This window comes from Peromyscus californicus, unplaced genomic scaffold, assembly GCF_007827085.1.
Source record: "Peromyscus californicus insignis strain IS unplaced genomic scaffold, ASM782708v3 Scaffold_3__1_contigs__length_106647218, whole genome shotgun sequence".
Classification (NCBI taxonomy): domain Eukaryota; kingdom Metazoa; phylum Chordata; class Mammalia; order Rodentia; family Cricetidae; genus Peromyscus; species Peromyscus californicus.
The window spans coordinates 94,096,683-94,109,367 of NW_026294551.1; the positions used below are offsets into that span (position 1 = coordinate 94,096,683).

The following is a 12,685-nucleotide window of genomic DNA, read 5'->3' on the forward strand; positions in this document are numbered from 1 at the left end:
ATCCCCATTATCTTCCCAACATAGCAGCAGCAATCTCACCCTGAGTCCCCTGCCGACAGGTTTTAGAAATGCCACTTTGGGAATTAACCTAACTTGAGTTGGGCTGACACCACGTATCTTGACTATTCTGAACTAAGAAGAAAGAGGCAGGGAAACCAGTAATCAATATGCATTCTAATTCTAGGTTTATTCAACAGTCCTTCACTCTACACAAGTACAAACACAACCTTACCTAAAATTCTACAAAGTTATAAAACTCAAAACAAATTTTATAGTACTGACTGTACAATAAAAGCAAAAAGAAGCAATGTATACATTGCCAAGGTTAACCTGCAACATCACCATGAATGGCAGGTGATAACGAGGGTGGCGGTAGGTTCCATGAGGACCCTGTAGACCTAACTGGCTCACCAATTTCAGAGTAACAGAGACACGGGGACAGGAAAAGAGAAAGGTGTTTAACCCTACAAGCTGAAGAAGACTCCAAAGGGGACACGGCAAGGGCACGACCAGGTTGCCTGACTGGTCCCAGGTCACCTGTGGAAAACGGTGTGCTGCCATTTGAAGGCTTGCTTGTCCCAGGTGGCTCTGCTACCAAGCAGATTCTCAAGAACTGGAAGGGTAAACTTTCTAGCCAGAAAACTACAGGGTACCTCTATGGGCACAGTTCTGAATCAACAGTACCTCTGCAGTCAGAATCCTCCTGCAGAGGAAATTATCTCCACTGCTGTCTTCGAAGCCCACCTGGTATGGGATCCGTCCCTACAGACCCTCATTTGGCTAGAGAAAGGACAAAACTGAGTTGGGGAAACATAAGTTACAGAGGTACGAATCAAGGTCCCTGCTTATCGGGAGGAGTTGGAGCTGGAGCGGCTCCTATGGCGGCGGCGGCCGGGAGATCGAGACCTCCTACGCACAGGGGACCTGCGCCTTGGGGAGCGAGACCTGCAGGAAGAGAAACCAAGTCAGCCAAAAGCAAAAGCTCCACGCAGCACAGCTGTGGGGCAAACCGGCCTTTTCTAAGGTAATTCTAAGTGTGTTTACAACCCTATGAGCTGTGGCTTCTGCTATGTCTGAACCTAAGAGCTCCTCTCCTAACCCTCCTGTAGTCTTTTTCTTTTTGATTTTTCCAGAGTTTCTCTGTGTAGACCAGGCTGTCCTTGAACTCAGAGATCCCCCTGCCTCTACCTCCTGAGAGCTGGGATTAAAGGCATGTGCCACCATGCCAACCAGGCGCCTCACAAAGGGCAGCGAGCTGACATCTGGTTTCATGGGACCCATGCTAGCTCAGACTCCAGGTGGTTCCTTGGAAGGGTCTCACTGCTTGTCAACAACACACATTTAGACTGTTCTTTCTCCGACCAAGGGCTACTTGCCGACCTACTTTCTGCATTCAACCCTAAAGGAATGGGCAACATTGAAGGACCCCAAAGTCATCACAGCCATTTAGGTTTATAAATCACATAAGCCAGATGGGTCAAGGACGATTTTAAATGAATTCACCTCCTTCTCATCCGTGGGGGTGACCTGCGCCACATGGGTGGTGGCGGAAGCATCCTCCTGGGTGGGCTAAATCGCCGTGGGGGTGGCCGAGGCCAGGGTGCCAACACAGCAGTTGCAGTGATCTCTTGGCCATCAATTTGTCCTGTAGAAAAAAGGGACAAAACCATAAAATCTCTAATATTAAATACTTAACATACTCACACCTGTGATGGTATGGTGACACATGCCTGAAATCTCAGCACTCAGGTATGGGAGTCCACACCTTTAGCTCCAGCATTTGAGAGGCAGACAGAACAGGTGGATCTCAGAATTTGTAGCCAGCCTGGTCTACATAGCAAGGTCCAGGTTAAGACCAGATAGGGGGTACATAGGGAGACCCTGTCTCAAATACAAAACAAAACCCACCTACCCCAGGCAAGCACCAAGCAGGTGCTCAGCCGACCAAGGCAAACAGTCATAAGATAACCCCAGGAACACCAGGAAAAGCTACTACAGAGCATGAGATCTAAGAGACACTAAGGGAGGCCCTGGAACAACTTCCCAGAAGACAGACAGTCCACACAAAATTCTGAAGAATGGGCTGAAACCTGCTGGGCAGAAGACACACAGGGCCAGCAGTGGAACAGTGACAAGACAGCACAGGGCTGGCTCAGGGGCAGGAAGGTAACACCAGCAGCTGAGCTTCCTTTTTTGGAAACGGTCTCTACACAGCCCTAGCTACCCTGGAACTCGCTAGGTAGACCAGACCAACCTTGAACTCACAAATGCACTTGCCTCTGCCTCCCAAGTGCTGGGATTAAAGGGGTCACCATATGTGACCCCGAACTTCCTTTTTTTAAGGACAGTGGGAAGCTCAGGCTGGGGTTTGGGGAACACTTGTTTGAAGACTTCTACAGCAATCTACATGAATTAATTTCCAAATAAAAGGGAAGAAAAGGAAAAATTTTGGGATGGTTTCAAAAGCAGAGAGGTAGCACCGCAGGACACAAACCTCAGGAACTTATAGGGTCTCAGAGAGAAAAAAAGCAAAGCACACTGAGGTGTAGACTAGCTCCTCAGGGTCAACAAAGGGCACAGCTCCTACCTTGCGGTACCCAGAGGCTAACTCAGGCACACTCATTTAACTCCAGGGGTTTAACATAACTAAACCCAGCCGTAGCCAGCCACTGGCCCACAACCAAACCAGCTCCAGTGAAGAACTGAACCATAGATAAGACACATACACCATCTAGCCAGTTGCCAGTGAAGGCCACTCTAGCTGTCTCTAGTTCCCTGAAATTTTAACCAATTAGCAAATGCTCACTCTGGTAATACCAGATGATAGGCAGACTTTTGAAAGTGAAGGTGTGATTCACAGGCCCTGAGCTGATATGAATGAACGACACAGGTAGCTTATGCTGAACTCTTGAAACACTTGAGGGAGCCTAAAGTGAATTAAAAGAAGTGGCTAAGTATCAAAGAAAATCCATATTCAAAAGCAATCATTAAAAACAATAACAAAACCCCAACTAAAACTTTTTAGATATTTGTAAACTTAACAGGCACCTGACGACTCTTAAGGTTCGCCCAATACAGATTAACGGCCCAGACGGTATAGCAAGCTGCCTGTTCTCAGTCAGCCGCCTACATTCTACACTAGACACAAACGCTGTATTCTCTAAAATGCTTATTTGAAGACAAAGTGGAAACTGACCACCAAAACTACTCCCAAGGAACACTCCACCTGGCCAGGCAGTGGTGGCACATGCCTTTAATCCCAGCATCCAGGAGGCAGAGGCAGGAGGATCTCCACAATTTCGAGGCCAGCCTGCTTTACTACACAGCTAGTTCCAGGGCAGTCAGGGCGGTTACACAGACCCCCACACCCCACCTTTAATCCCAGCACTCGGGAGGCAGAGGCAGGATCTCTGTGAGTTCAAGGCCAGCCTGGTCTACAGATCGAGTTCCAGGACAGGCTCCAAAGCTACACAAAGAAACCCTGTCTTGGGAAGAAGAGAGAGAGAGAACCCCCCCAATACAACAAAACCCAAAACAAAACAAACCAACACAAAACAAAAAAATCCACTCCACCAAGTTACATTAAAAAGCACTCTCAAGAGATAGATACATTGTGTGCATTCAGTATATATATCATGTAGCAAAGCAATCCTAAAAATGCTGAAATGTTGGCAAAATAGAAAAGGATTCTCAAAATGATTAAAGAAATATTCCCATGTAAAAGCCAAATATATTCTTTGTAAGAAAAGCTTCACTTGATCAACAGGTTTTTAACAGATTGAAAAATCCCGAAACTGCTAATCTATTCACATTTGCTGACTTTTTCTTTTCGGGACTAGTGAGTACTTCAGAAACGTGCTCGTGGTGACACACCCCACCGAGTAAGACCCAGGAGCACCTGGGATGGAAACCCATTCCAAGGGTCCCACAGGCAATCAGGTAGGTCTCTGTGAGGACAGAGGTGACAGGGTGGAGGGTGGCCACAGGGTCACTCACCTCCATCCATGTGCTTCAGCGCCTTCTCTGCTTCATCTGGGTTCTCAAACTCCACATATGCGTAGCCTTTGGATAGATGAGGATGCATCCTTTCTACAGGCATGTCAATCATTTTAATTTTCCCATAAGTAGAAAATATTTCCATGATATGATCCTGGAGAGAGAAAGAAGGGTCACATCCTTGTTTTCCCATCTATTATTTAATGGTCAAAGGGAATTCACTAAATGCTGAGTAAATCTCCAGTGTAAAAACATCCTGCTGCTTGACAAGATGTGTCACTGGGGCCAAAGTCTCCTGGACCTAAGTGTAATAGATTAAGACCATTCAAAAGAATTAAGCAGCATTCCAATCAAGTCATGGACTACATAGTTCTCAGAAAGAAGGACTGTATTCTAGTTCACCTGCTGCCAGACACCAGCTTGTCCAGCCACACCCCCCAACCCCCACGGATCTGTGATTCTTACCTTGGTCACATTCCTGGTGAGCCTCCCAATGTGCACTTTGGTGGGTTTAGGTGAAGGACTCCGCCTTTTCCTCTCCTTTTCATCTCTTTTAGGTGGTTTGGATCTGAAAATACAAAAATACCCAGAAATTTCCAATTTCCATCAACCATAATGGGTTTGAGGGTGGATTTCAGGGCAAGGCCCCAGATTTGGTCCCCAGCACTGAAAAAGGAAAAATATCAGCTGGATGTGGTGGTATATGCCTAAAATCCCAGCACCCAGGCCACAGCAGGAGGAATACTGGGAGTTCAAAGCTAACCTGCACTGCCTAGTGAGACCCTGCCTCAGCAACAAATAGTGTGAGGTTTCTATGCAGCTTGAACAGCTTCGATCTAGAAGAGTTCCTTACCAATTGACTTATATCACCTACGGTGGTTTGAATGAGAATAGTCCCATAGGCTCATACATTTGAAGGCTTAGTCATCAGGGAGTGGCACTATTTGAAAAGGATTAAGAGGTGTGGTCTTGTTGGAGTCCTGGAGGTGAGCTTAGAGGTTTCAAGCCCAAGACAGGCTCAGTGTCTCTCTTCCTGCTGCCTTCACATCTGGATGTAGAATTGTTACCATGTCTGTCTGCATGCCACCATACTTCCCACCACATGACAACGACCCAAACCTCTGAATTGTAAGCCAGCCCCAATTAAATGCTTTCCTTTATAAGAACTGCCTTGGTCATGGTGTCTTTTCACAGCAACAGAACACTAAGACATTATCCCTGATTTAGAAACCCTTCAAATTAATGCATACATTTAACTTTTATTCTGTATGGGCATGTACCAGGGCAACATGTGTGGAGGTTAGAGGATAACCTAGGAGTTGGGTCTCTCAGCTTCCACTATGTGCATTCCAGGGATGGGCACTCTGGTTGATAGGCTTGGCAGCAAGCACGGTTACTGAGACATCCTGCACTCTAACTCCTTTGATCACTTTTTTTTATTGAGACAGGTTCACATGCAAACCAGAATGGCCTCCAACTTCTGACCATCCTGCTGGGATTACAGGCATGCACCGCCACACTTTTCTTTGATATACTTAAAGGGAAATTCACATTTACTTGTACTTGTGTGCTACAGTGCATACGTGGAAGTCAGGGACAACTTGTGGGAGTCATCACACACCACCATGTGGATCCTGGAGATTGAACTCAGGTTGTCATAGGCTTGGCGGCAAAACCTTTACCTGCTGAGCCATCTTGTCATCCCCTGGTCGACTTTTCTAATAATTACGGTAATGAGCAGGCTAGCTCTCCTGGACTCACTTGGAGCGGGAACGCCGCCTGTTGTCATGCCTGCGCCGAGAAGGGCTTGGGGAGCCGGAGGAGCTGCTAGAACTGGAGCTCGGGAAGTGCTGGAGCTTCCTGAGCGGCTGGACGCAGAAGAGGAGCTAGAACCACTGCTTGAGCCTGTGCTGGTGCTGGAGCCCGAGCTGGAGGTTGAGCTGGATCGAGACCTGAGGAAAAGGTGGCGGTATCAGAGTCCATGAGCAAGAGTCACATTCTACACAGAAGACTGCCCAAAGAGGAAACAGCTCCCCTGGTTCTCTAAGCCTCGCTGCTTTCATCAGCAATGAGGCCTGTCAGATCACCACTTCAGCCTTCCACAGGGCTGTAGGTAGACTCAGGCACGTCTTCAACTACCAAAAAATGAGGGTTGAAAAACATAGCTCAGCAAGTAGGAGCACTCGCAGAGGACCCAGGCGTGGTTCCCAGCGTCCACACAGCAACTCACAATTGCTTGTGACTACCGTTTCGGGGCACCCAATGCCCTCTTCTGGCTTCTGTGGGAAAGAACTAGGTACACACATGGTATGCATACATACATGCAGGCAAGACTCACATACTTAAAGATTCTAGACTGAAGTCATCCAATCTCAATTCAGAATGAGAGAATGAATACATACTTGCAAGAAAAACAATTCATGTCATCTAAACATCACACTTCTTAGTATCATAGAAGAGTTCATATCCATAAACATACATTACATATCAAGACCATGTATCATATATAATGAGATGAAACTCAAAACCAGGGTCTGGTTGCTTTCAAAATAGTTAAGAAAAGGTAGCCTTCCCTTGGCCTCAATTCACTTGGCAAGCTTCAGGCACCCATGAAATCCTGTCTCCAAAACGAGCTGGATAGCTCCTACAGAACACCTGTTATACAGGACTATCCTCCCAGCCAACTGCTCTCCTTTTCAGTTCACCTGGGCCTGCTCACCAATCACCACACCTGGGCTAGTCTCTTGAAAGGAAGAGACAGGGAGGCTCAAGGGACCCCCACAGAGGATCCAGCCACCCCTCCCAACCAGCTGCAGTATGCAAATTCTGCCCTAACTGCACATGGCTTGAAGTAGGGGATGGATTATGAGGGGTGGGAACTCCATCCACACAACCACAGGGGAGTTATCAGCCATACTCCTTCCAGTGCCGGCCACACCCACTGCACTGTAGGTGATCCTAATACACTCAACAGTTCCTTCCCTGAGTGCACTCTGGTGAAGAGCATCTTGTTTGTGGGTGGGAACACAGAAGGGCAGCCGTTCTTTACACTTCCCGAGGGAAGGACTCAGTACTGAGGCTGCTCTCTGGCCTCCACAGCTGCAGCAGCGGCCCCTCTGCCCCACCTGGTGCTGCTGCTCCCACTTGAAGCACTCCGTCTCTTCCGAGTCTTGTCCCTGCCACGGTCCTTCTCACTTGACTCCTTAGTGGCCCCTTTATCTTTAGAGCGATCCTTGGACTTCTCGTCAGAGCGGTCCTTGCGTTTGGTAGGAGAAGGAGCCCTGCATGGTGAGGAAGAATGTGAGGTTGCAAGCTCCCCTGACCAAACCCTGAAATAGTACAACCCAGTAGTGGGGTCCAAAGGGAATACTAAGACCCCAGGTGATCACAGAGCAAAACAATCTGTGTATGAGGACACTCACTGTAGAACACAAAATCTCCCCTCTCTGAGGGTCCCTAAACAACAAGCACCCCCAAAATAGCACTAGAAAAATCTTACAGAAAGATTACCTAGTGCTGGACTTTTTATTATTTTCTTTGACTCCTAGCAAGCTCTTCTTTTTCACTCCTGATAAATCCATTCTCCCCTTCTGAGGTGTTCAAAGCAGCAATGTCGGCCTCACTTATCTGAACTCTCACTTCTAACTCGAGTCTGAGAAACGATCCCTAATCGATTGCAATTTACGCCAAAGAGCAGCCTAGTAACAAGATAAAAGGATTTAAATAGAGTAAACGAATTGACAAGGCAACAAATCCACTTTGCAACAAAAAGTTGAACACACAAGAAGAGAGCAAGGGAACACAGCAAACAGCCAAGTGTCTACACAGCCTGGACACTTGGAGGACAGCCCTCATCTCCTCATGGAGGCACAAATGGAATGGCCACCTCAGTTTGTCTTTTTTTAAATAGGAGAAAAAATACAAAATTTATTACACGTCTAAGGTACAGGAATATTAAGATTCTTCATTGTTTTCATTAATGAAATGGGGACGGTAATTGTACCTATCACTGTTATTTTAGAGCCTGCATAACACTAGAGTTTACTGGTAAGTTTGATAATGATCCAGCCAGCCACCCGTAAGCGGCTTTCAAAATACTAGATACCACAATGGCCTCAGAGGAGAAAAACCCAATTTGTAGATCAACTGACAGGCTCAGATTTGTCTTATTGCCATAATTTCCTTTGGGGATACACTGAGTGATGACTAGGTCATCTTGAGTGACAAGCACTAAAACATTAAATATTCGACACAAATGGACAAAACATCATACAAGAGCATAAAGAAGGGTCCTAAAGCTGGGCAGTGGTGGCACACACCTTTAATCCCAGCACTTGGGAGACAGAGAAGGCGAAGAGATGGAGGTCAGCCTGCTCTACAGAGCTAGCTCCAGGACAGCCAAGAGGGCTACACAAAGAAATCCTGAGGGGTGGGGAGGGGAGCAAGAAAAAGTAAGACTATCGGGGGTAAACTACAAAGCAAATATGGGGAAATGTGACTTGCTGGATCCAGGCAGCAGTCAGTAGGCACAAATATGTAATTCTTTCTTTCTCCACCTTGAGATTTGGAATGGGGTGAGATCTCACAGGCTGTGTAAGGGTATGTTAGCAATATGCTAAATAACAGTAACAATAAAATAGAAACTGCTTCCTGTGCCCTCTTCTCAGGGAGCCAAATACTATCCAGGCCTCAGGATATATCTTAACTCTCTTTTCTCATCTTCAGCTGTAACCAAGAAAGAATACAGCACCTGGAGTTTGATTTGAGAGACAGGGCACTTCTAAATGCTGCTGAATAAGTATTCTAGCCCAAAAGAGAAGAACCCTTGCCTTTGGACAAATGAATGGAACATGGGAAATGATTCCTATACAGCTCCTTTCCAGGGCTATAAAATCTTTTCAAGCTGTTTGCCCTAAATATACTAGACACACCCACCAGGGAACACAAGTAACTCACGGTCTGGAGTAAGCAAGCATGCCTCCTGTGCTTGATGTCATGCTTCACTATTGTCATCCTGGTCAGGACACTCACTCTTACAATTTTGTTTATTGAGACAGGATCTCTCTATTACATAGCCCTGGCTGTCCTGGAACTCACTCTATAGACCAGGCTTGCCTTGAATTCAGAGATCTTCCTGGGATTAAAGGCATGTGCCACTATGCCTGGCTGGCACTCACTGTTATTCTTATAACTTTTTTTTTTTTTGAGACAGGATCTATTATGTAGCTCCAACTACATTAACAGAACTGGAACTCCCTAGGTAGACCAGGTTGACCTCTGCCTCCTAAGTGCAGAGATTAAAGGCATAAGGCCTCTAGCCCAGGCTGGCTTCAAATGTTCTATGCAGGAATGTTTGCCCGTTGATCCTCCTGCCTCCACCTGGGATCAGACTACATATATGGGGGTGGAGACAGAAACCAGGGCCCATGTACAGTAGGCAAAAGCAGACCACCACTGAGCTGCTCCTAGAGCTTCACCTTTCCTGACATCAGCTCCCAAAGGCCTTAGCTAAACTAGCCTGAGAATCTGACCAGCTAAAAGCTTGATGTTAAATGACAGTTGAAGGGCTGTTCCTTCATGTCTGGAAACCACACCTACACCCACTCTTACTCATTACACACGATTCTGAATGTTTAATAAAGGAACAGCTCCCCTTAAGATCACTTTTGGGTGAGATCACATAGAACAGCACTGTCAGTAAGAGTGTGAGCCACGAACACAGCCTCAAATTTCCTTGCAGCCATATCAAAACTGGTGAATAACTTTTTTTTTTCTTGTAGTGCTGGGGAATAACACTCAAGAGCCTGTCTGGTTAATGGTGGCACACACCTTTAATCCCAGCACTCGGGAGGCAGACAGGAGATCTCTTGAGTTTGAGGCCAGCTTGGTCTACAGAGCTAGCTAGTTCCAGGACAGCCAGGGCTATACAAAAACAAAACCAAAACCCCCCAAAAAACAAAACCCAAAACAAAATTAAACTAAAAAACCTCAGAGCCTGGTGCACTCAACAAAGACTCTACTACTGACATAGATTAAAAGTCCAAAATTAATAGTCCCCCCCTTCTTGAGACATGGTCTCAACTGCCCGGGCTGACCAGGCTGGCCTCAAACTCAAGAGACCTGACACCTGACAGTGCTGGGATTAAAGGTAGTACGTGGGTCCCGAAATTAGTTTAATAAGATAATAAATATTGCCTCTGTAACATATACACTAAATGTGTTTTTCTCATACTAAGTTATTTAAATCTGGTATGTACTTTAACATTTCAGCTTGGGTTGCCACCTAACTGCTCCATAGCTACCAGTGGCAAAGAAGGGATTTCGCTTGCGCACCTCCCCACCCCAACCTGTCGGAATATACTTTAATGAAACAAGCAGAACCCGTGATTTTTAAGCAGTCTACAAATTATGAACCATAGAGAAAGCGAACACTTTGCTGGGTGTGGTAGAAAGCAAAGGTGAGGTTCTCTGTTCACAAGTTCAGGTAACAGCTCAGGGCCTTGGTCACCTCCCCATCCTCCGGAAAGGTGTGCGTGCAACAGCCAGAGAGAGGAGAAAACAATTAGTTAAATCTAGAGCAGAGGCCGTTTCAGCGATCTTCAAAGCACTCTCTACATACAAACGCCCATTTGAGACGCGGCGTCTACGAAATAACACAAGGTAGAGAGAGCAAGCCTACAGCCACGTCTCTCCACCCTAAACCATAACCTTCCAGTATTTTCCTTTTGAGCTCGGTAACCGTGCTCAAGTCCACCCTGGGCCGGACCCTCAAGGCCCAGAGCTGAGAACTGCACACAGGAGTTCGATCAACACTCGTGGGAAGAGATCTAAAAGGAAGCCAACCTTTTAGGCCGGTTCACAATCGGCACCGTCCGCTCCGGCCACATACATCGACCTCGCCTCCCACCCCGTTTCTCCACTCACAACTCAGGTAGGGCCTGACGCGGCGAGCCTAGGTCCTCCAGCTAGACAAGAAAACAAGAGAAGAGGCGGCGCTCGCAGCTGCCGGGAGTCCTGCGGGCTGAGCCGGTCGCCGCCAAGCTAACGATGCGGGATCGCCCTTCCGTCTGCGACCGCCTCGACCACTTCCGGGCCGCGGCCTCGACGCCTCCCACTCCGCCCGACCTGACCCACTCTTTCTCTTCGGGCTCTGCGCCTCGCCGGCAGGCCTCCACCGCACTGCGGGGCTGCGACACGCAACCGGCTCCGCGATGCACCCCACCAAGCCTGGCAGAAGGTCCCCGGAGGTCGGATGCGGCCGGATTCCTTCCCCAACTTACATCTTCCCGAGGCCGCCACCTCCTCCCGCTCTTCTCAGACCCGGAGGCCGGCGCAACTCTGTCGTCAGAGTTGAGAAGCGGGAAGACACTGCGTCGTCGCGCAGCGATGACGTAAAGCTTCTCAGCCAATGCACGCGAGCAGTGGAGAATTAAAGGACAGCGACTGTTTAAAGGAGGAGCGTCGCAGCGCTTAGGTTTTTTTTTTTTTTTTTTGCCCTGAGCGGAGGCAAAGCTAGGATTGCCGGGACTCGTTTTGCGCATCCTGGAGCGCACGGGTGATTGGCTGACCCGGACCGGAGGGCTGCACCTTTTGGCGTCTAGCGGATCTTTGCGAAAGGAGCTACTCTGGTTGCCTCTTTTATTGACTCTGAGTACCTCGCCTACGATGTTCGTAGAACCTAAGGTTATGCACCCTGCAGGGAGCGGTGCGCCATACAGCCGGGGCGGCCGAGGGTCACAGTAAAGCCGCGCTATCTTAAAGGGACAGGCTGGTACAGATGGTGGGTTCGTGCCGTCAAAACTCTCTGGTTGTAGTGATGATCGCGTAGACACGGTCTCTGTGCTGGTGGGATTCGGCCGACTGGGTGCAGCAGGAGGCCAGTGAGGCCAGAGAGAAAGGAGTTTGAGGAAACGTTGAAGACATGTAGTAGGGCAGGCGTTTCCGAGGTGACATTTCTGAAAAGGACGCGTGAGGCAGAGGGAACGACAGGTGCAAAGAAAGGCGTTCAGGTTGCTGGGAGAGGAAAAGGAACTCCAGTCCGGGTGAAGATCACTCTCAGGACATAGAGGTCCCTGTCCGTGCACTAAGCTATAGAGTAGCGACCGCCGTGGTGCCCCGCCTCCCAACTCTGCTTGGCACATTCCTTGCTCTGTGATCATTTGCTGAAGGAATGGATATGCGTTCAGTCCCTGCGGTTATCTAAATAGGTTTGAGGCAGCAAGGGAGAGAGGGGAACAGATCTAAGGTGAGCTTTAGAAGAAAGGAAAAAAGGAGGCTTAGATTTGGATTACATATTTCAGCGAAAGATAGGAAAAGAAGCCTACGTGCAGCTTGGTGAGCATGGAGAGATGGAGGGAGGAGATAGCATCCAAGGAGCTGGGCACTGGCCAGGAGAAGGAGCCTGCCTCTGGACTCGGCTCCCCTGAGGCACCAGTTCATTTTGGGGGGTGGAGTTAGCAGATCCAGTCAGTCTAACCTGGTGCCCCTGTTGGACTTGAAGATTTGATGTGTGGAATATTTAATATAAGCTGATTTTCCTGTATTATTGTCGTATCTGTTGTGTCAGACATGAGTGGTAAGTGGATGTATTAGCTGTTCTCTAGAGGAACAGAACTGATAGAAGGAAAACAAATAAGTAAATATATTATGTTGACTTTCACGATTCAGTCTGGGTCATCCAGCAGCGGCT

The 12,685-nt window shown here is 47.9% G+C and overlaps 1 protein-coding gene across 1 annotated transcript; it reads right to left on the minus strand.

Annotated features, from left to right (window-relative positions):
• Positions 1–162: 162 nt before the first annotated feature.
• On the minus strand, positions 163–11,425 carry Rnps1 (RNA binding protein with serine rich domain 1). The gene is given in 8 exon segments (XM_052759121.1): positions 163–945; positions 1,504–1,645; positions 3,997–4,150; positions 4,462–4,564; positions 5,758–5,836; positions 5,839–5,948; positions 7,122–7,277; positions 11,277–11,425. Coding segments are annotated over 8 exon segments (846 nt in total). The 5' UTR covers positions 11,279–11,425; the 3' UTR covers positions 163–845.
• Positions 11,426–12,685: the final 1,260 nt, after the last annotated feature.